The sequence below is a fragment of the Thunnus maccoyii genome, chromosome 22, assembly GCF_910596095.1.
Source record: "Thunnus maccoyii chromosome 22, fThuMac1.1, whole genome shotgun sequence".
NCBI classification, from domain to species: domain Eukaryota; kingdom Metazoa; phylum Chordata; class Actinopteri; order Scombriformes; family Scombridae; genus Thunnus; species Thunnus maccoyii.
In genome coordinates, this window is record NC_056554.1 from 6,403,026 (window position 1) to 6,427,500 (window position 24,475).

At 40.6% G+C, this 24,475-nt stretch overlaps 1 protein-coding gene across 5 annotated transcripts in view; it reads right to left on the minus strand.

The window, feature by feature from the left end:
• Positions 1–24,475, minus strand: part of fgf11a (fibroblast growth factor 11a) — a 94,428-nt gene that overhangs the window by 55,361 nt on the left and 14,592 nt on the right. Inside the window, exons 1-2 of one of the 5 annotated variants that reach the window (XM_042401068.1) lie at positions 14,606–14,639; positions 9,876–9,913 (exon numbers count right to left, since the gene is read on the minus strand). The exons of 3 other annotated variants lie outside the window; for them this stretch is intronic. In XM_042401068.1, the coding sequence (XP_042257002.1) occupies positions 9,876–9,903 (28 nt within the window). In that variant the 5' untranslated portion in view covers positions 9,904–9,913; positions 14,606–14,639. Of the gene's footprint in view, positions 1–9,875; positions 9,914–14,605; positions 14,641–24,475 lie in introns of those variants that run through there. One more of the 5 variants, XM_042401069.1, reaches the window with a different exon arrangement.

Below are 24,475 nucleotides of genomic sequence, written 5' to 3' on the forward strand. Positions count from 1 at the left end.
CATTCAGGAACTAAACATTATCTTCTCCCACAACTCTTTAAATGAATGTAATGAATAGATGCTAAAGAGACACGCCGAGGTGTAAAAGCAGACTTATAACTCACAGTGCGCCCGTCTCTGCAGTATCAACGATCTGTTGGGTGTTCAATGGTTATTTAACTTCACTTCAATGAAGTAAACACACGTTCTCTCCCTTTATGTTGCTCTTTTTAAACCTGTTGGGGAATTGACTACATAACTTTGTTTTTAAAGTTAATGAACATTACAAGGAGTGGACTTGTTATAACTATCCTTTATTGTATTATACAGCACTGGTGAACTGTTAATACACCACTTAGTGATAATTTATAGTTGTAAACAAACACACTGACACTAACAAATGTTCATATATCTGCTTACAACATTATAATGTGTTATTGTGTGTTATAAAACATTCATTGATGGTTTATATGCTGTTCATGAACCCTGACTAGGAGGGTTAAATAAAGTGTTACCATTGGCTCAAAGGTTAATATTGTCAAGATGGTTTCCAATGGCTAAACAGCACAAATCTGCCTGTCCAGAGTCTTGAAGTTGAACTCTAGTTTTTTACTGTTAAAAATGCTGGTGTGACTAAACCCTTGCAGTTCAGCTTAAGTTACTTTTTAAAAGAAAATTGATTTATATCTTTGATGAGAAAACTAAAAACAGGAGTACACTGACATACAAATGAATGATACAAATGAATTTTGTTATTGTAATGTATGCACATCCTCAGAATTCCATCTGTCTTGTGTGTGTGTGTGTGTGTGTGTGTGCAGCTGAAGATACTGTTACTCCTCCGTTGTCTATACATACACACACACACACACACACACACACGCACATACATAAGTCATGACAAAAAAAACAGGTCATGACACTTGCATGCTGCTGTCATCCTCTCTCTCAATTGTCTCCCCTGAGAGTTCACACAAAATTCAGGTGAAACTAACACCGGATGCTCGGCGGATGTTCCATCTCTGTTTGTGTGGTTATGCCTGCGTGTGTGTGTACACGCGCGCGTGTGTGTGTGTGTGTGTGTGTAAGCATAGGCAATACCTGCCCTCGTGTTTATGTTTGTGTGCATGTCTGACCATGAAAGCCTGCATGTTTATGTATCCACCTGAGAATACCTACGTGTGTCTCTATGCATTTATTCTTGTGTGTGTGTGTGAGTGTGTGTTCTTGGCTGACACTCTGACAGAGATGGATGAGGCAGAGCCGGCCCCGGCAAGGGGCTGGTGTGCTTTTGCGTCAGTGACCTCTGACCTCAGCGAGGCCGGCAGCGGCGGACACGCTCTCCCACCGTGCATTAGTTAATGACCAATTGCTGTCTCCCTGCAAACACACACACACACACACACACACACACACACAGGTGTGTTTTTCATCCTCAAGAAGAGACGGTGTGTGTGAGAGCGTGTGTGTATAGGAGCAGATGGATAATGGGCTGGAGGGAAGGGTGAATCGACAATGACTTGACGAATTTAAACAACCCCGAAAGACTCTTTGCTCAATTCTTCACTTGGATCTCATCCAGAGTCGCTGATAGAGAGAGGAGAAATCAATTTGCTTTCACATTATTATCAGAAACACTTCACAGCTCTGTGTGTGGTGCTTTTACACATCGGTTTATAATTTATTGTGATATCCTAATGTTAACATCACACCAGTATTTCAGGCTGACATATGATATCATTCATGTTTCCTGCAGATTCCTCCTGATCACAGCTGTATTACTTTCTTTCATTTTGTTAAATCGTTAAAACATTTTTCATACTGTCAGACAACTTTCCCATAAAACCCTTTGGTTCTTCCCCCCATACAGTTATAATAAAAGAGGATCTGTGACTCATGTTATAGTGTGTGTTTGTGTGAATGAGTCCTACCCAGGGAGGGAGAGCATGAGGATATTATTTTTATTACCGTTACACTTAATAGTCATATACTCAAATCTATTTAAACGTCATTTGTTTTCATTTATGTTCTATTAGAGTATGTTACAGTATGTTATGAATATATCTATGCATACATTTTTTTGTCTTTGTTAAAGGATAAGGCTGACGTTATTCTTTAGTGCAGTTATTTTCAACAAATTCCAGCGTGCCGTAGCGCTCCATTGTTGTCCAAACCCTATTTAAAGCACGTCAATAGCTGCACCGTTGTACCGTTTGACATGTTCCTTCATCACCGTCCACATGGGTAATGTAGTTTATATGAGTCAATCCCACACACACTGTCCTGCTGCTGTAGATACTCAGTAGAGCACCAAATGTGTATCGATCCGCAACTGAAAATAGTCCCCAACAAAAGCACAATTTATTCCAGTTTGAGTAATGTTTACTAAAAATTACAGTGCCCAGCTGTTTCAGAAAATTACTGAGATAATACACTTGTGAGCAGTTTTTTTAAAATATTTTGTTGTTCTTTGTGTGTGGGAACTGAAATCGACAATTCAAAGTGAGACACACTGGGAGTATAGGAGGTTCTAGGTGTGTTTGTGTGTGAGTGTGTGAGAGAGAAAGCAGGGAGAAAGTGTGTTAAAGCCTTATAACCTACAGGTCAATTACATGTCACATTGTGCAGGATGGGTCTCATAAAATCACAATCTGTGTGTCAGACGGTGTGATCTTAATTTTAAAGCAGGTCAGAGTGTGTGATGAATTTCTGGTGAATTACACGCTGTATCCGGATTGGTTGGTTCGGACTAACGGGGGTTTTTTAGCAGCTCTCAATATTGTCAACTTTAATCTGGCACAGCCCAAAATCACACAATGTATGGGAGCAAGAAAGTGAAAGAGGAGAGAGGAGAGAGAGAGGACACCTCACCTTCTCTGAGCCTAATTGCTTCTCTTTTCCCATACCGTTCTCTCCTCTCATTCATCTCTAAACATATGGAACGAACACCTCTCACCTCCTTTCTCCTCTCTCCCTCCTTTCTTCTCCTCTCTTCTTCGCCTTCTTACGTTTGGCACAGCGCTGAGCCAGCACTTCTGCCTCCTTCATCCCTCTCTCTCTCTCTCTCTCTTTCTCCACCATGCTCTCTCTCTCTCAATGCCACAGCAGTGGAACATGGAGCACAATGCTAATCAGGCTCTCCCACTGTACGTACACCTCCTTCTCTCTCTCTCTCGTTCGTTCGCTCACACACACACAAACGCGCGCAGGAGATATAAAAGAAGCCTCGTCTAACGAGTGTCAGGAGTTGTAAAAAGAAACATACTTTGCCTCGCCTTTTATCTGCCTCACTTTTCCTCCTCCTCTCCCTAAAACCCTTCCTCTGTCTCTCTTTTTTTTCCCCCCGTTCGTTTTATGTCAGCGTCAGCTCCCAAATGAGGCAATCAACAGCCATGGAACTATAATACAGTATGATCTTTTCCTCAGATCATGCCTACCTAATATTTTACAGCCGTATGTCATTTACACTGTGGTGGTATAGTTTGAGAAAGGTGTGTGTGATAAATCAGGCAGATGTTGACGCTTTCACACTGTCCTTGGTTGAAACATCTCATCCTAACACGGTCAGTTTTAAAGATAGCAAACAATATTAGGTTTTTCTCACGATTTGTCTTAATTTGTGAAGTTTTAGCTCTTTATCTGATCTTCTTTGTCATTTAGGCTTCCCCGCACTGCCTGAGATCAGCTCAATCGCAAATTCTTTCTTCATCATATCCGGCTGTTCCCTTTTCTGCCAAAAGATGCTTCTTGTCTTCAATGTCTAATCACCAAAGTCTTTCTTTCCTGTTATCTCAATTAATACTGTTATACATTTCCATCTGATCCCTCCTTACTGAACTACAGGCTTCTTCAGTTCAAAAATATGAATATATGCTCAAAAATAAGCCAATCAGTCCTTGTTATCAAATTCCAGGTCAATACTTGCACAAATACAGAAGGAAGACAAAATAACATAAAAGTTTTAAGCTATACTGATAAATATTTTTATATTAACAATAGCTTATATGTGAAACGTGTCATAGTGACGAACCCAAAGGGAATTACCACCCAACTTTGCGACTCTCCTTAGCTCCGTGGTACCTTTCAGCCTGTTTTAGCTCATAGTTTCCTTTAGATGTTCTGCAACTTCACTGTTTTGGTTCACTCTCACTGCTCTAATCAACCTTTACAACCGCAGCAGGCACTGCATTCTACCTGTCAAGCACCAAACGACAGACAGGCAAAGTTAGCACCTAGCTGGTGAAGAAAACGGAACATACTGTATATGTGAAGAGCATCATATTTACAGCTTTTAAACTGTCTCACTTATTTAAATTCACTTATCGAAGATGCTGATTGCCACACCATTTTTTTCCACTGTAGCTGACAAAAGCATGCAATCAATCTAATATAAACCACTTTTGGAGCAGTGCTTGTGATTAAGTTACCTCAGAGTTATGGGTGCTGTGCCTGATTTTGTTGTAGTACCCCCGAGTCAGCTTTCAGCTCAATGCTAATGTTCTGAAACTAAGAGATTTCACAGCTGAGTTTCACAACTTTAGTTTGGAATTGGGGGGTAACAGGTCAAGTAGGAGTCATAGGTCATGGAACTTATCCTACGTCTACATTTTTAACAATAAACTTGTAACTTGTAAACAAGAGATTCTCAGCACATTAAACCACATGATGTGTTGGTAGATAAAACTAGTGGTAACCTCAAAGACTGTTAATGAAAGGGCAAGAAGAGCAATGATGTTGCTGACTTTCACACAATTCAACACTGATAGTCAGTCAATAACAGAGCACCAAGACAAGACCGCAAGCCATGGCAATGACAATTCAGAATGATTCTAAAATATTCAAAAAAGTATTTTGAAATGTTTTACAAGGTAGGAAATACATTCAAAAACTATGTAAGGCCTTAAAGACGTGCTGGTAGGCAGATTGCATACTGAGCCAGGCTAGTTGTCCCCCCATTTCCTGTCTTTACGCTAAGCTAAGCAACTGGGCAGTACTGTAGCTCAAATTTAGCAAACATACATAAGACACATTGATCTTGTCATGTAACTCATGACAAATAAGCAAATAATTGCATTACCCAAAATGTGGAACGATTCCTTTCTTTGTGAGAGAACAAAAAACCTTTTGAGTCCGCTTAAAGTCCTTTTCTGGAGTTTCTTAAAATGATTTGTTTACACTCATTTCTCTTTGCTTTATCTTAGCAAACATGACGGTGGGGGTTTGCAAGAGTCACAAAAAACATCTCTACATGTTAATATAATTTATTTTTCTGTTATTCACAGCTTAACTCGACACTGGTGTAAATTGGCTGCTGAGAATCTTCAATCCGACACTCCATGCAGAGTAATGCAAACACAGAGCGACTGTAAATCCAATCTCAAAAGACTGTTAGAAACTCTGTAGCCGAAACATGATCAGCTCTGAGTGACTTGAACATAGACTGTCCATGCAGCACATGCTTTCTATTTCATGACATTAAAGAGTCGCCCGTGGCTCTGAGAATCTTTGTCCTCGGAGAGTGCGACATGGGAGTCAGTTTGCTCGCGAACAAGGACACAGGACATACAGAAGTGTACGTGTCCTGCGGCAGTTATGTTGCATCTAGTCACCAGATTCTGGATGACACTCCTAATTAGGCGCTCGGCGACAGACAGGCCGCGCAGCCAGAGATGTTTCACCCACACACACACATATAATAACACGCGCTGCCCGACTCAGGGGGTACCACATCATCAAGACAGGAAACACTGGGTTCTTGGGCAACCTAAGGAGCATCGTGGGACCGGCATACCGCGCATCGCCCCGGGCAACAACTACCAAAGGAGTCGGCGGCGATGTGACTCGTGTTTTCTCCCAAATCTCTCGTCGTCATTCTATAACTCTTTCTTCCCGTTCTCTCTCTCTCTCTATCTCCAATCTGTGTCTCTCTCACTGTGTAATCATATCCTTTACACCATAGGCTCCCTATCTAATCTCATGCATCGGTACTCTTTAATTAAACTGATTTGCAGAGACTCTCTCCTCCAGTCTGTCCTCAATTCATTCATGCCCCCATACCAAAACACACACACACACATACACACACACGCTCGTGCGGCAGTACATCCTCATTCCCCTATGTTCTCGTTGGCAGCGCCGCAATCAACTGAAATGCCACGCAGTTCGCAAAATGTTACTCCTAATTATTTCCTGATCTCATTGAAGCAGCTGTTCCCCATCCGGTAAAATGGCTCTTTGATTGGAGACACCAAACAGCGGCGACCCGACGATAAACGTGTCGAAAGAGCCGACCGGGATGACCTGAGTTGACACCTCGGAGTGGGCGGAGGAGTCAAGTTGTTACTGGCCATTGTGCATGTGGTTCTCTGTTGCAGCGCTCCCATGTTGTCAGCTGAAACTGAACGGGTGAGACGGGGTTATCCTAACAGAGCAGTGTGTTTCACTTTTTAAACCTGCTGAAGCTAATCACAGCAAACAAGAGAAAACACACACACACACACACACGGTTTGTACAGTAGCTCTGGTGCCTCTGAGTCTAATTTGCCGCGCGGAGATAATGGAAAAGGTGAAGCTACAGTACGCTCTCTTTCCTGCTCTTCCTCTCTTTATAATTTCCTCTTTGTTCACCTGCTTATCTACCTCCTTCTCTTTCTCGCACCGCTCTCTCCCCGCTTCTGAGGGATTCAATTTCCCTCCAGCTAGTAAACTGCACTCTAATTATACAAGCTGCTTTATTGAACTGGACGGGGATAATTCCCTTTATGCGTTCAGAGACGGGCCTTCCCTTAAAACCCATCCGGGCAACCCCATCATCTCCAGCCGGCCCGGTGATCTCCTCCTACATCTGCCCATCTGTTCATCTGTCGTTTTTCTTCTCCCGGTCGTCCCTTTAGTACCTCTCTTCTTCCTCTCAGTCGGCGGGTCAGCTTGCTAGTGGCTCGCTGCTAGTGATTCATTTATTGCCGTCGTGTATCTCCATTACACTGCAGCAAAGCGGGCTGCCTGCGAGGGTACAAAACCGTGTGATAAAACTCGTCGCACAGGGTTGGATTGGGTTTAGGGGAGGATGTTGCATTAGCCGAGAGGATGAAAGTAATTCACTATATTTTTCTGAAGGGCTGAAAGAGTTGAGTGCGGTTGAGCAGGTGATTTACTGAGGCGTTCAGGTGCAGATCAAATTACATTCTGTTTTGAGCAGGCATTGCTGTACTGTTTACATGCATATTGTGCTAAAAATGATCATTCTTCTTTCATATATGCAGGTGCTTCCATGATGAAGTGAAGTCTAACAATCAAATAGACTCAACATCAACGTTGCTCTACATACTGTAATGTCTGAGCCTGCTGGATGAGGCTGTTGGACACAGACCAACACACACATCAGGACAGGAGTCAGAGGTTTAAAGGGATAGTTTGGATTTTTTAAAGTTTGGTTGTATGATGTACTTATCTATGGTCAGTGTATTACCTACAGTAGAAGGAGGTTGGCACACTCCCGGTTTGGAGAAGCAGACAGAAGTGCCAGCATGGACGCCGAGCAATATACTGCTGTGGACGGGGACAGCAGCAAAATGTATTTTAGCCACCTAAAAAAAAGCATCGGTTTAAGTGTAAGCTATATTTAGAATATCTTCAGTGCTTTACCTTGCCGTCAGATGGCCCTTTCCTTTGGCACTACATTTTCTCAACTGTAGAATTTCAATATTCCTGCGCATGCCGTGCACTGTATTACGCCGCAGCAGCACTTTCTGACCCAAACAGCTGATCTGTAGCGTAGTGTGAGGCATCTCTAAAAAATCTGAACTATCCCTTTAAAGAAATATATCAAAAGAATTTCTGTGATATTTTACTGTGCATATTGCTAACTAAATATACATATATAAACATAATTTAAATATATAGCAAATGCAGGTGCCAGGAAATGCAAAAAAAAATAGGTAAACTGAAGCTCCTTTTTATACCCTTTCTAACATTGCTCCATAGCGCTACTAGTGGTCAAAACTCATGCCTTTAACTAGCATGGGTTTCTCTCATATATCAGTCATAAAACACATCTTTATTAAGTCTAAGTAAAGTAGGTGCACTCTTTATTTTAGGTCAAGCTTACAGTAAGTGATCAAAGCAGCAAATGTGCTGTACTAGTCAGTAACACTAATCAGTAGCTAACTGAATTAGATGTCATACATGAAATTTAAACCAAATATCAAAGCAATATAGTATACAGCCTTTAAGATTATACTGAATACCAGTTTTCTGGATCTAAAATTACAACAATTTTCTTTTCCATCAACCACTCTACAGTCCGATTTTAAGGTCAGTGGCTGCATGCTCCTGCCTTTCTGAAGGACACTCAAGGACACTTCAGAAGAGCAGCAGCTTCCCAACAGGGTGGCTTAACTTGAGCTTACTTAACATCATCTTACAAAATCCTCAGAAGGCTCTTTAGTGGACAACTCGATTGCTGTATAAGGACTAGTATGCAAACGATCTGGCAACCAACTTGTGAACCAACATGTAAGGGTATAATGACTATCGTCAGGCCGATCATTATCGCCATGCAACAGGGAGGCGAAACGAGACTAATTGCTTCCTTCTCAGGTCTCCAGAGATGTACTGTGTACATAAATAATGGCTTCTAGAGGGGTAGAGAGGAGATGGGTGAAGAGACGGGGGAGGCATGAAGGCAGGTTTTCAATAAGGTGATCAGCTTTCCCATGTTGCCTAGCTCTCTCATTTTCCCTCTCTTTGGTTTAATTGGAGGAAAGGTGAGGCGAGCAGGAGGCGGTGGTGGGGGGAATCCTCAGCCATTTTGTCTATCTAATTGCTGCGGGTGTGGGAGTAAGGTTTTTGTAATTACAGTTAAGTCAAAGCCCCTTTAGGCTGCAGGGGGATTGAGAGCAGTGCGGCTGAGAAACATTGAAATGGAAAGGATATTAAACACTTCAATTTAAAAGGGAAAAAACGCTTTGCAGTTATGTCGAAAATTGCCCGGCAGCAACATCTGGTGCAACATGGAAGTGGACTGAAGAATCAGATTTACACAAAAATAGCTTATAAAAATAAAAAAAGGTTAGAATAAACATAATACAATTGCTCAAGTAAAAGTAAGTACATTAATAAGTCCCTAGTTTCTACTCCAAAAGACTACTGTAGCTTGAGAAGAGCCGGGTGAGTTGACCTGAACATGTTTATCCAGCCAACATAGGGAACAATAACAGCTTGGCTACAGTTTGAAACCAAGATAGAAGAGCCTTGATTTTCTCTAAAGGCTACTTGCACCAAAACAACTCTCGTTGTGCAATGAAAACCCTCAACCTTTGAGCAAAGTTAACCTTTCCACAAAAATCCAGGTAGCTAATTTCACCTCTAATGTGTGCACTAGCTGTTGGCTAAAACATGTTGCTATTTTAAGAGCATTTTGGCATTAAGAGTATATCTCAAAACTTAAAGGTGTCTACATTCAGGTTGTTTTTGTCCATAGCATAGGTTGACAAGTCTGTCATGCTATCACACTCAGCCGTGGTTGTTGCTGCGTCCCACCTGAACAATTAGCCAAGCTAGCATACAAGCATCAAACTCAAGATCTAAACTCCAGAATATTTCTTCAGAAACCTTCAGCTGGCATCACAGACAATATTTTTTATGTTTTTCTAAGGCAGTGGCAAAATGTTAGCTTCTATTAGATAACTACTAGGCTACTTATATATTGACAACAACCAACTAACTAAATGCTGTGGTTATCGACTGTAACATGATAGTAATATATAAACACAAAATTAATGTTCCCTGTCAAATAAAGCTCATATTTAAAGAAAATCTACAGTTTATTGCAAATTGGGTTTTGTTTTTGTAGCTCTGGTTATCAAGTCTATCAGTTATGATAACTTTGTACTCACCAAGTTCATTGCTGAGCTCTGGGAACATGGCAACATCGCTAAAAAAGAAGTATGACGAGGCAAAAAAACATGAGCAGTCAAATGATGAGAGGGGTTGTAAAAAAAACCTAGGGTAGTCAATTTTTTTTTGTAATCAAAGAGAAACTGTAAAATTGTTCATCCATCACAATTTACAAACGACGTCCTGGATCAACTTTGCCCTACTGTACTTGCAGTTGTTGTGAACACTCAGTTTTCCTGTGCCATGAGGGATTTTCACTACAATTACAGGTGCGCTCACCTTCAGTTTACCTTCAAAGCTAATTTGCTTAATTGTTGGCTTGTTTCTTAACTGCTCTGAGTTTGTTTTTTTTTTTTGGTCCCTGCTTTCCGAGAACTCAGAAATGTACTTGCTTGTGTACAATATTATCATAACCCAACCAATAGTCACAAAATAAAGCCAAGTTCTTATAAAGTGTAGTTTTCCTTTAACAATGTCTCCATCCTATCTGCTGTATTTAGTTAAATAGCAGAATGTCACTGATGTAATTGCCCTGCATCTAGATTTATACATATAGTTGTCCACATACTGTAGAAGAAGACAAGCCAGCTTCTTGTTTGGCTAAAGTTCTACTGCAAGTCAGCCAGTGAAGAAATACAACCACCTACATACACATGCAGGCTGCACTCACTGTCTCGTTTTCTACAACCATTATTGTACGCTGGGAAAATAATGAAATAAATAGGAAATAAATAGGTGAATGTATATCATATGCATATGGGTAGGTTTCCAAGATACATTTATCATTTCCAATGTTTGTTTATTCACTCAACACTGTCAGGGAATTGGACACGACGACTCTGGCAGTGTTCTGCAGGTGATGAAAAGTACCTCTGGTTTTGGATCGATTACAATACCGCAGCAAAAAAAAGCCTGTTCGGATGTATAAATTCAGACAAACATTGTGTGAGTCCACAAAGTCATTGTCAGTGGACAACCTCCAGGCTGTACATCATGTTGACATTACAGATTACAGTCTGGGCGCTGTAGCTTCAAGCTCCCAGAAAGCAGCGCTCCAGCGTCCGAGGCTATAAGAACAACCTGTGAGTACCCTTAAATTGAATGCCAGTCCCTTTTAAAATCGGCATCCACTGAAGGAAACGTAATTTCGGCGTTACAGCCGTTTCCCCAGCAAGTATACATGACTTTTTGAGTCTTATATGTTCACCTGTGAACAGAAGGCATTTTACTCCAAGGGGAGATAAAGGTTCATTTTCAAACACCATACTTAAATGAGCACATTCAAGGAAGCCGCTGCATATATAACAGAGTAGAAAAGCAGCACGAGTTCTGCCTCATCTCTGCACGTGCCACAAGTCCGCTAACATACTGCAGTTAGGATCAATCTCTCTCCATGGAGGGGAGAATAACTTCACAGCAGCAAACTCTCTTTCTTTCTTTACTGCCCATCGTTTCCCCAAGTGACACCCTGCACGCAACCCTCTGTCCCAACGCTTCACTTGCTGAACTTAACACATGCTCAAATGTAAACTGTGATCCCCCGCACACGTACTTAAACTTCCTATGTCACATCCTTCTCTGACATAAGCGCTCCCCAGCTCCCTGACTGACATTAATCTAACATTTATACTTCCGCTGAAAGCTTCACATAACACAGTACGACCCTCGGGGTGGGTGGGTGTGTATGTGTGTATTTGTGAGATGGTTAATATTTGAAGATGCTGTGTCTAAGGCTTGAGTGTTCACTTTACCTTGACATGTAGCAGGAGGAGACGTTCTCTATATGTATTATTTCCAGTCTTCATTTTCTGTCCATTCTGTCTACATACAACCTATAAATCTGTTAGTTATGCTGATTTTCGGTATGAAGTGTGTGATTATTTCAACTATTTCAAATATCTCAAAAATATTAAATAATAGTTTCAACTTAATACCTGTGCCATTTTGACTATGTGACATTTTCAAACAATCCAAACAGAAATGAGCCAGAAATCATTTCCATGCAAGCGATATGATGTCGGCTAATGTTTTGGCAGAAAGCTTGGCATCTAACCTAGGGCTGTGCGATAAATCATTATCCGAGCCTCTCTGTCCTTTGTTTTGGGAGCCGCATCATCCGTGCATGCATGTTAGTGCATGTGAGTCCCTCTGTGTCCTCCATGTGTCACATACTTTCTCAAATTACAGCAAAACAGTTCACTAAAATCTGTTTATGAAAACATTTGAGGTGAGAAATAGGCAATGCAGTAAGAGAATCTTGATCCACATTTGATCAGCACTGCCTAGTTTGACAGTCTGATCTGAGTTTTGTGAGCTTTCTTTTTTTTTTCCAACTTTATTGAGTGAACACCACGCGTTTGTTTTGGTCTGAGATGTTGGTGCTATAGTGCGACATCTGGTGGCTGAATGTCACTAGAGGCAAGTTTCCATTCTCTGAAGAAGTTCAAGTTGAAAACTCTGGAAAAAGCTAGTAAGTAAACCTTGAGTTTATAATCTTTTATCACCGATGATATGATACCGATGTGCTCCCAAGATCAGAAATGCTCCAGTCAATTTGTCAATATGTGATTTTGCATATCACGTTTGCAATATATTTCAATATCAGAAAAATGTTCCTTAATGATCAAATTTCACTATAAGCTTCTATAAGTCAGTGGAGCGTTGAGTCATTCCTGTGAAACGTCTTTATTACTGTTACGTTGGCACATGTATTGAAGTTTATTTTTGTATTAAGTGTTTGCAACTTCTTGGATTAAAGTTAATCCTTTCATTTAAACATGACTATATGCTAAGCGATTAATACATAAAGCATTTATGTGTGAGCATGTCTGTTGTGAATAAGCGGAAGTGTGTGTTGGTGTTGGTGTGTGTGTGTGTGTGTGTGCGCGCGCGTTGACTAATGCAGAGATACTGTCATTGAGGGTACAAGGGCATCGCTAAAAGCCCTCTTTATGCAAATGGAGCGGAGATGACAGTGTGTATGTGTCACAGGCAGGACATATCTCATAATGATAATTTATCTCAGCCGGCAGATACGCCTGATATAGAATATGAGAGACACACAGAAAGTGACTATGCCTCCCCATCTCTGTCTCCTCTCTCCCTCACACACATACATGCGCGATTACACATGATCCCCCCCCCCCCCCCCCCCCCCCCCCTCTCTTACTCCCTCTCTTTTACATGGAGTGCTCATTAACAAATTTATTAATGGCCTCTTAATTATGTCTGCTTATCTTCTTCTAAAGCACCGGCGCTGCCCCCAGACTCCAATCTCAGCTTAGCTACACACACACACACACATTACCGTATGTACATATTTACATAAAATCCTTTCTCACACACTACTTATATATGTGTGTCTCCTACCCAGCACTGAAATCGTCTTCTTCATTACACACACACTCATTGAATTACTGTATTTTTCAGACTAAATTATCTGATGGAGGTTCCTATGAGAGTCATGAATCGACTTCAGCCGCTATTCATTCTTTCCTTTGACTCTTTATCTTTCCCTCCTCCTCCTCCTCCTCACCCCCCCCCCTTTCTTGATATAATTGAGCGCTGCTGGTAGCTCCATCCTTCCCAGGCCAATCTTTATCTTTTCCTTCCTTCTCTCCTTCTCTCTCTATCAGTACATCTCTCCCTGCCGCTCCTGACCCTCTTACCTCCCTCCTTGCTTCCGCCCACCTACCTCTTCTCCTCTTTATCCTTCTATCTCACCTATCGCACCATCTCTTCCTCGTCATTTTGGAGCTGCTTTTAGTTCTTGCTTCCTCTTCCCTATCTGTCCATCTCTCTCTCTGGCTCTCTGAGATATCTGTGTGCCTACTCCTTCCTTACCTTCTTCCCTTCACGCCTCCCTTTCTTCCTTCTATCTGTCTCCTCAGCTCCTGCAGAGCTGTGTTAGTGAGTCTTTGTAGCTTTTTAAACAAATCCAGGAATGTGATAAAGAAATTAAGACCTTATAAACTAACTATGTGAAAGTGGTTTTCTTTTCCCTCTATGCTGTGCAATGCTGCCAAAAATATCAGTCTTAAAATTTAAACTTGAATTGACTTGAATTTATTGCAAATTTAAATTTAATTATGATCCTCAAAGTTTTCAAAAAGTTATATTGCGTTTTTGATACTATTTATGAACAATATAGCCATTCAATGTATTTACATTGAAATTACCTTCCTAGTTGTATGTATGGAGTAATTTTCATAGTTTCAACAGCATTACTGTTTATAATTTGATTTCATTTACGTATTCAAAACCAGAAATGTCATTTTTGACATTTTTTCTCAACAGATCAGTGTTAAATATCGCAGGGAGTAATAGAACTAGTAGCAGCACCACTCCAACTCTTCAGCTAGGTAACCAACTCATTTTACTGTCCCTGCTGTTTATTAACACAACATGGGCCTGTTTGTCTGTGCCGCAAACAGACAGACCAGTTGCTCTTCTGTTATGTTTCTGAAAAAGTAGCTGCTCAATCATAAACTCCCCTTTTGAAGCCTCAAGTTTGGCATTTTGGCTGTCGCCATATTGGACTTTTGGAGCCAGAAGTGATGAAAAGTGACCATATTTGGAAGAGAGGGTGGAGCTGACCCTAACGCTAGCTGGTAGCTTGGTTAGCACGGTGCATTTACAGTCTATGGTTAACCGTGATAATGCTAATGCTAATGCTAATTTTTGGCTAGCGAAAAACGTTCTTATAACCATTAAAACAAAATGTACTTACCGGAAAAACTGAACATCCGACTCTTCAGAGGGTCTTTTAGTACCAAACACCGAGGAAGACTTTTTAGGCGACCAAAATATTATAATTAACTTTCATGAACTGAAAACACACTGAAATAGTGACGGCTACGTCTTTACTGTAAATCCAGGGTTACTCCCTAGATGTGTCTGAAAAGTGAGGCCAATGCGGAAGTGCCTTAAAAGGGCATTTTTTCTAATGACCAGCAGGGGGCGACTCCACTGGCTGCAAAAAGAAGTCCGATTGTATGGAAGTCTATGAGAAAATGACCCAACTTCTCACTTGATTTATTGTCTCAGTAAACAGTTTCCTAATGAATTTATGGTCTTACTTGCTAGTATCAAGTCTTCTTCAATGTATCATGATGTCCATTTTGTAAATTATGGCCCCATTTAGAGTAAAATAGATGATAAAGCAGCGCATGCTTTAGGGCGTGGCTACATTGTGATGTGCAACTAGTACTCCGACCTTTTCAATAGTATGTGCACAGCACAGTACGGTAGGTTGAAATGGGCATGTGAGTATTGGAACCAAATCTTCAGACACACTCTGCTGCTGAGTGTGCGTTTATATCTCCAAATCCAAATAGAGATGTCCTGATATCACAGCTCTGTAAAGTTACAACTCTCTAAAACTCTCTGGCTCAACCAGACCTGACAAAAAGTCAATACTCTCCACAGGCTCCCACTTTGTAAGAGACACCTGCAAAATCCAGACATGGCAAGCCTGAACCAAAATACACTTTGATGAAATACTCCAGTTCATGTTCACTTAAGTGATGTTCAAAACTACATCTCAAAAGTGTTAACATGTTCAAACATATGCAAGATCCCTCAGCCTTCTCATCACATTAATGTAAAATGATTAAAAACACAATCCAGCATGATATAATATCATTTACACATACTCACATCTCTCTCTTCTCTAGACCTCCTGACTTCCACTTATTTCTTTCTTCATCTCTTCGTCATCCTCCTCCTTCCTCTTAGTTACCTCTAGCTAGAGGTCAGACTTTCAGTCTTTCCTTGTCTGCTCTAATCACACCATCTCCCAATTCACTTTTAGTCCCAGAGAGAGAGAGAGAGGTGGGGGGTGGATGCTTGACTACAGACATTTCTTCTTTTGCTTGCTGCTTGTTTGATAATGTGTGATTAAATATAAATGCATTCATTGTCACTTAAATCAAAACTGTATCTTATGGCTGCAAAAACATTTTTTAGCGGAAACAATTGTAGCACAAAGAAATATCCCACTTTGCATGAGAGTCCCATCTGTGCACCATGGTTATACACAGCTATGTACTCTGTTTTTGGGATTTAGCATCACATCACACTGCATTCAGGTGTTATTTAAGTGTTAATCCATCATGCATATAGTATACTACAGATTCCTTACAGATAAATGTATAGTAAACAACTAAAAGATCAGTTAACATGATAGAAAAAATAAGGATAGAATGTATGTCCATGCAATTTTACAACATGCTGCTTCACAACAACCATGGACACTGAAAATTAAGTATTTTAATTTACCGTCAGCCTCTTCATTTAGTCACAGGTCATAAACCTGCTCCTACACAGGCTCTGATGCGCTAAAGACGGCTGCTCATTTTTGAAATCTACTAAAAAATGCAAATGCTCCTGACAATATTAACAAGACTACTAGTCTACAAGCATGCCAGGGTCTCTGTGAGGCTGGAGTTACAGGCACGGTGGTGCTTTGGGCTAAATCCTAATGTCAGTATGCTAACATGCTAATGTTTAGCAGGTATAATGTTATTCACGTTCACCATGTTTTAACATGGGGATGAAAATGTCATTCGTTTTGCAGGTATTTGGTCATAAACCAAAGTATTGGACAAATTTAAATTTTGACCTGATGATAGATCACCAGAGTTGTCATCACCATGGTTTGGGGCCGTGAATGTCTGTGCCAAATTTCATGGCAATCCATCCAACAGTTATTTCAGTCTAGACTAAAGTGGTGGACCAACGCACCATTAGCTTGGCTACAAATCACACAAGTATTAAACATGATTCTTTAGTCATTGGGAAGCTTCATATGTGCACATTAGGACCATTAAGTATACCTTTAAAGTTACTGTGAAGCACAGAACCCAAATATAAAAGTATATATTTACCCTTATGTACCATCAACATGATGTTACTGGACCTACAAAGAGTATTAGACTGATATAATACATTTTATCCGGGGCTGAATTATGATGTTTCCATTTTCCTATTTACTGGATTATATTGACTGAATTCCAGACTAAATAATCATTTTAAAAAATAGAATGGAAATCACAATATATGATGTAGAGACAAATGGTTAAGGACACCTTCAAGAAAACAAATTAAACTTGCAATCGGACCAATGGACACTAGCAACAGATTAAACAGAACTCTCTCTGCCTCTGTCAGTGCCAGGGTGCTAAGATGGCGTCCCGCCACAGAGTCCATGTTCCTGGGAGCGAGCAGCTGAGGCTTTGGCAGAGGCCGACCGCTGCTTGATGTGGGCAGGCAGAGTTTAGCTCAGGGACTCCAGCTGGAGCATGAGGTGAGTGGTGAACTTACAAGGGAATCACACAAATCAAACACTTTAGCATGTATGAGTGTGTGATGGACCTGCCTAATTGTGATTCAGCTGTCTGAATCCAGCTTGTTCTCTGTCACATTCAATTTCAGCTACTAAGCAGCTCTACGTTTGTGTCATCTCATCTTTATCAGCCCACTTCCATCATCTAGTGAACACTTTTGTGTTATCTTTTATGGTATCATTTGTACATTTCACTCAAATATGCTGCATTGTATGTACATTTAAATACTAATCTAAGTGTCTTAAGGTTCAAATCTGATCTGTTGAGATTGTACGCCTTGATTTAAGAGTGTGACATGAATTTGTGATGAAAAATGACATGAATAAGTTATATCGTCTGGTTTCATTATAAGGATTTAATGCTTCTCCGCTCCATCTCAGCATGTCCTTAAGTAGATTACATGAAACACACTGAACATGAATACATATGTTAATATATCCATTTACGCATTGAACATGAATTAAAGGAGAGAGCGAGAGATGCTCTGTAGATATGAGTCATCACCGTAGACAGCATCATGGCTTTGAATCTGTCTTGTGACCTTTGCTGAATGTAAGCGCCCGACCGCCGCTCTGTGCCATCACTTACCACTTCAAAACGTCTAATAAAGCTGAAATGGTTTAAAAATAATGATGATAAATATCTGTGAATGGCTGTCCTTCATGGCCCAACGGCCTTAAGGGGCTTACAACGTCTCAACTTGCAAAGATTTCAGGCAGTATCGCCCTCTCTCCCTGCCTCTGTCCTGCCCTTTGGCTGCCCGGTGTTGCTGTGATTCACATTATCCACCATGAAACCGTATGCTTCATAATTGGACCTAAATGGATGAAAATGATTTTAACTGATTCCCCACCAACCTACAAGACTTTCATCTTGAGGATAAGTGGGATTTAGCGTGACTTCCCACTCTCTCTCAACATCTGTCAACAGCTGGGCATCAAGAAGCAAGTTCATCCTCACAATTTACTGTAAGATGAAATCGTAAAGATCTTAAATTTATAACTACAAGTCACAGATTACCTGTTTGTCTTATTTATTTATTGGGACCATGTACAGTGTTAAACATAAATGTTACCATTTGATGTACTGTACCAGAATTAGCTTATAGCTAATTTTCATCTGCAGTCCCTTCGGCAGCTCACAATTTAAACATATAACAGCACAATAACAAACAGTACAAAGCAAAAAACACACAGGACACATAATACAAAATACAAAGCCACACACAATAGCACATCACATACACCCACAACGTCAACTGGAAATTAATAATGTAAGTTGGTCACATTAAAATCAAGATTATTTGCATTCATGAGAAGACCATGAGATAAAATGTAATAAACACTTAAAGTTACAATCGTTAAAACTGCACTAATCAATATTTTTATGTCAACAATGATTACGTGAAAAATATCGCTTTTGTGATGAACCAAGAGAGAATTATCACCAACCTCAGCGACTTTACTGTTTTGATTTACTCTCGCGGCTCTCATCACGTCGTTTCCTGTTCTAAAAATCCACTGTACATAATTAGTGAATTGTTGATGAATGTAGCGCAGCATTTAGCAGCCAGATAAATCCACACATATCAGGTGGAGAGAAATATGACTTCAAATGAATGCTTACATTGCTCTTTTACTACTGGATGTTTAAATTGGCAGCTGTTTGCGATATCAACTTTATGAAATTAAAATATATGTCAGTGTTGCCAAAAACTCAATGATGATGTCTGATGACATTGTTGGCTGTCGTCTTTAGTTATCTTTATGAAAACATGACAAGATGAATCGTATCAGGTCAAAGTTTGTTTGGCTGCACTGTAAACAAATCATGGATCTATTATAAGATTTGATACCAGACGACAAGATGGCGTCCATGCATTCAAATTAATATTGTTCGTCTAATGCATTAGCAAAAAAAAAGTTTTCTTGCTTCCTGGTTCACTTCCGCGTTATGCAGCCCATCACACATGTACATTAGTGTTTCTCTCCTCGGCCCCGCTAGCTCGACCCATAGAGTGTATGTTGACATCACGTATTATGAAAACAGGATTTTTGGGGCTATGAGAAACCTTTACAAAAAAGTCTTCATGGATTAAAAATTCAATACAAAGTCTAATAATTGATCTTTTTTGCAGTTGGAGGTATCCTGTCAATAGTTTTACAGATGTCTCTTTTATAATGGTGATCAATGGGGGAAAATGCTTTTGAGCTGCAGGGGATTAAGTTCCTCTTCTTTTGTTTTTGGGAAATATAATTTCACATTTTTTCCCAATTGCAATTATGGAACTTTATATTGATGTTAATGGTGTTATTATTTCGTGATATCATCACCTTGAAACAGGTTCAATAGCACTGAAATATCAGCGTTCCATTTGTTCACTCGTTTAATAAGATTTCAAGACTTAATGGTAGACTTAATGAATGGCTAAGAGTGCTTTCTATCTCTGTCTGTTTCTATCTTATTCTCCCTCCCTCTCTGCAGAATTGAAATCTAATTGCATGATGGATAATTTAATGACAGAGGTAAAGCCCCAGTTTTTGGGAAAAGCTCTCCTCTCATCTGCACGCAAAATCTCTTACGAGAGCACAGCAGACATTTCGAGAGTACAAGTACATATGTGTGAGGCTGTGTGTGTGTGTGTGTGTGTGTGTGTGCAGAAGGCTGAGAAGGTTGCACTCTGGCTTGTCTCCAGCTTTACAGATTGATGGCACGTTAAAGTGAAGGACGCGTCACGCACCTGTGCTTGTGTACCACAGGGAAACAACACACAGGTAGACAGGGTGCTGCAATCAGTAAGGTGGTGCCCCGCTAACACACACACACACACACACACACACAAGCACACACTTGGGAATTGACAGTGTATCTGACTTGTATATTGTATATTTTTCAAAGGGAGCAAACACAAGCCAAATCCTCACACAAAGAACAGAGGCATATGCTGTAGGTCCCGAGTCGACATCTACACATGTGCTTTTGAAAGCACACACCATGCCCAGAGGGGGTTGATACAGTATAGATCACAGCTCTGTGTGCACCCTGTCCTCTTTTATCATCGCTCTATAAATGTGTGTGTGTGTGTGTGTGTGTGTGTGTGTGTGTGTGTGCAGCAAGTGAGCAACTACAAATGTAAACTGCATGCCTGTCTGTGCGATTTCCCACATTTCTTTGCAAGACAATACAGCAGTGTTTGCATTTGTATACACAGACAGTATGCATGTACATTATGTGAATGCCTGGAATGTCATATCTGTTCAATGGCTATACAGTAACATAATACAGTAGGTGATTTCTATATGGATGACACACTCGCCTCTGCTCGTCTATAAATGCACGCAAGTTACATTATTCAGTGTTATTCGTGTACTGATGCGGTAGCAGCACTTTAAGTACAGTAAACGCAGCACGCATGTTCAAGTGCTCCATGTGTCTTTAAGGAGGGAGGTGAACAGAGGAAAGACAGCAGAAGAAGAAGAAGAAATGGAAGAATGGTAAAGAGGTGATGACAAAGACAAGAGAGGGACTGAAACTGAAAATAAGCATATCAAGATAGATTAGTGTAAAAAGACGAGTTGGGACAACATGATTGGTGTAAATAGAGCTGACATCATGGTATTTCTCAGGAATGCTTGTCAAAATCTATTTCCTGGGGTAAATAGCTGCGAGATTCAAGGACTTTTGGCATGTTTATGGTTGGCGTTTTGTTTCTTTTTCCACCTCAAAGGTAGTATTCTTTAAGAAGAACTTGTCTACAAAAAGAAGTTATATTATAAAATATATTAAATAATATATAATCCAACGAATATTAAAGAGTATCACCTGAAAATGACAAGAAACGTTATGATTAATTATCTGTTCTGTTCTTAAAATAAAACTTCTTGGCAAGAAATCCTGAGAAAAGAGTGATATATTCCATTCTCAGAAACCTCAGTCCAGCTCCTAAGCTAATATCCAACTAAAATGTGAGGAACTTAAAGGAACAGTTCACCCAAATTAGAAAAAAAAAAAAAATTGCTCACGTATCTAGCCGTGTGGATTGAGTTCCCAGGTTTTGAGATATTTGTCTCTAAGATTCCTGCCTCCCAATAACTCAGTGTACACAGTTTTCATTGGAAAACTTGTGCCAAAGAAACAATCCCTATGAAGACTGGAGGTACCACTATTGTGTTCTTTCACTCAAATTTTTAAAGTTATAGTTGTTATTAGTTATTACTTTTATGACTTTTGAATCCCAACCAGCTTACATATAACAATGGACTAGTCAGCCATGATCAGTTTCTCTACAATAAGTGTATTTCAGTAACTAAACAAGGTCTGGTGGGTTTAGACTCATTAAACTTAACCGACCATTCAGTTTTACAGCTGCTAGTAGCTAATTACCTACAATTACTTTACATAGTATAGGCTTAGGAATTTGCATACTGCTGGAGACACACACAATGTTGAGTTTATGAAATTCAGTCAAATGGCTGCAATACTTTTTCTTCTCCATCACCTCTAAATTAGAAGTTAGTTAAAAGTGATGGAGAATAAACATGAAAAAAATCCAATAAAAATATTTGCAGGGCACAGTAAGATGTTTCTTTTTTTAGTCACAGACAGAAAGACAGACAAATGTGTGCTGATCTGTTGGTCCGGAGCACCTGTCAGTAAATTCTACACCACCCTTGGGTGCCACAGCCTTTGTGATCAAAGTAAATTAGCACGTAATCAGATACAGACGCAAGCAGGAAAGCATGCACACACAGGCTTTTCCCATAAGGCCGGTTTATTCTCGCACATCACTCCACAGCGGGTTTGAAGTGTTTACAGTGATGTGTGTGTGTGTGTGTGAGAGAGAGTGAGGGGTGAACACACACAGAGAGAGAGAGAGAGAGAGAGAGAGAGAGAGAGAGGTGGATAAAAATGACATATGATTTAATGAGTTGTCTTTTGGACAGTGTCACTCCGGTCAGGGACGCTGTGGTTGAGCTGAGAGAGAGATCACACTGTCCATGCATGACCGGGAAGTGTGTGTGTGTGTGGTCCAGGTATTCCTCATGTTGTGGGGACGTAAATCTGTTTTCCACAGTGGTGTTATGGGGACTTGACTCCCTTATGGGGGCAAAAAGCAAGTTCCCTTAACATAAATCATTCATTCTAGAGTGAAGACTTGGTTTAAAGTTAAAGTAAGTTTAGGGTTATGTTAAAGTAGGGTTAGGATTAAGGTTAGGGTTAGGATTAGGGTTAGGCATGTGGTGGTTATGGTTAAGGTTAGGAAATGAGTAAGTCAATGTAATGTCCTCTGAAGTGATGGAAAGTGTGTGTGTGTGTGTTTGTGTGTGTATGTGTACCTGTTTAGTGCAGTTGTGGATGTCCCTGTGCCTTTGCGTGCCTCTATGTCTTGTCCTGGATGTAGCCAGAAGGCTTTCATGCTGTGTGTGACTCCCCCCGTTGTGTGTGTGTGTCTTGTATCCCTAAACTGTCATCTCGATGTGACACACGTCCCGCTCAGCTCTGCACACAAACCATGCGGCAAATTGATTGCATATAAAATGCTAATGCAGGCTTTACTGTCCTCAGCATGTTAATATTGCGTTTTAAACTATAAGCATTGATTAAAGGGACAGAACGCTGTTTCGGTGGGGTTTTGTGACATTGAGGAGGGTAAGGTTGAGCTGGTGGTGGGAGTCGAGAGGGGGACGCAAGATGCTGACTCGCCAGTCATTTGTTGCTCGGGCTCTAAAGACGTGGTGAATCCCAGCGGAATGGAAATCGTCTGATGCAAAATAAGATGTTGAGTGCTGGTGTAGATAAATGCGAACATATTTGCATGCATGCAGACATGCTTCATCGTGTGTGTGTGTGCGTGTGTGTTTGTATGTGCAGTACAATCTCAGCTGGAGGTCATCTGAAGAGCAAAGTTTCCGGAGCTGAAAACCTTCAGCCTCGTTCCGCTGCTCTCATTACACTTTGGTGTCCTCAGAGCCGTGTCGTGCCAAGAATGTGCCATATCCACTCCAAGCAGCTCACCTCATTCCTACCAGGGCACTGCAGCCTTCATAAACAGTACATGTGCTCATCAACACTCATGCACACAGTTCAGACACTTTTTTTGTGTGGAGTGCACACCAGCAAACTTCTAGCCAACACTGAAATATAACAGGAAACACACACACACACACACACAGGCACGTGGACCAGAGATATTCTATTTTGTCTGATAATGATGATTGATGCCCGTCCAAAAAAAACACTCTGCAGCAAAACAAATCGTGGTCGGCTTCATAAATCAATTGGTTGGGAGGGGCGGCTCTGAAAGCCCACATTGATCATCACACAGACCAAATGTTAGCATCTCCAAATCATTTATTCCGGGCACCATTTCATACACAACATCTGCCGCACTGGCAGAGACAGAGGGCGGAACCTGTTACAAAACAACAGAGGCCGCCAGCTGCGGGTAATGTACGGTGTGGAGCACAAGGCAATATTTCCTCTTTGTGATACATGTAGATGGATGATGGGTGGTTATCTGTAACTAATGTGCAAAAGACGTGAGAGGGCATGCAGACTGCAAACCATCAAAGCAGTATTTGATTTCACGTGTAACACAGATGATTTCTTGTGGGATATAAGCAAATGTTGAAGTCACCTCAAAGGGAGGAAGAGCCTTTTCACAGGTGTTATGTGATGAAATGTAAACCTGTTATTTGTTACCTGTGGAAGGTACCAAACTCTCGACACTAAAGAGGCGGTCAAAGGGTCAGGTTGGGGACTGAGCAGAAGTGTGTGAGACATTTTAATGTGTAGTCTGGTGCACCTCCACAGCTATAATAATGTAAAAACCCTTTCATGAGCATCCTTTCGGAAACAACGATGTACTGATGCAATTTTAAATGCCCACTGGCTTGTAGCAAGTTAATTTACTGTGCTTTACTGTACAGCTGTTCATTTCTGCATCTTCACTGCACTGTTTCAAAGGAAGGGTGCATCTGTTAAACTGCTCTTGCATCCATATGTGTGTGTGTGTGTCAATGTGAATTTAAAAATGCTTCCATCCCTCTGAGCAGTGTGATTTCCATTGGGGACCGCAAAAGGTAAAACATACCTTGAAATTAGACATAAAAGCAATATCAATTGAATGATGTTTCAAAGTTCATTGCAATAAATATGTTTAAAATCTCTCCAGTCCAGTCACAGTACTCACACCAGTGAGCTTTGTGAGCAGAAGTGAGCGCTCTGTGGGCTTTTTTTTTGCCCAAGATTTG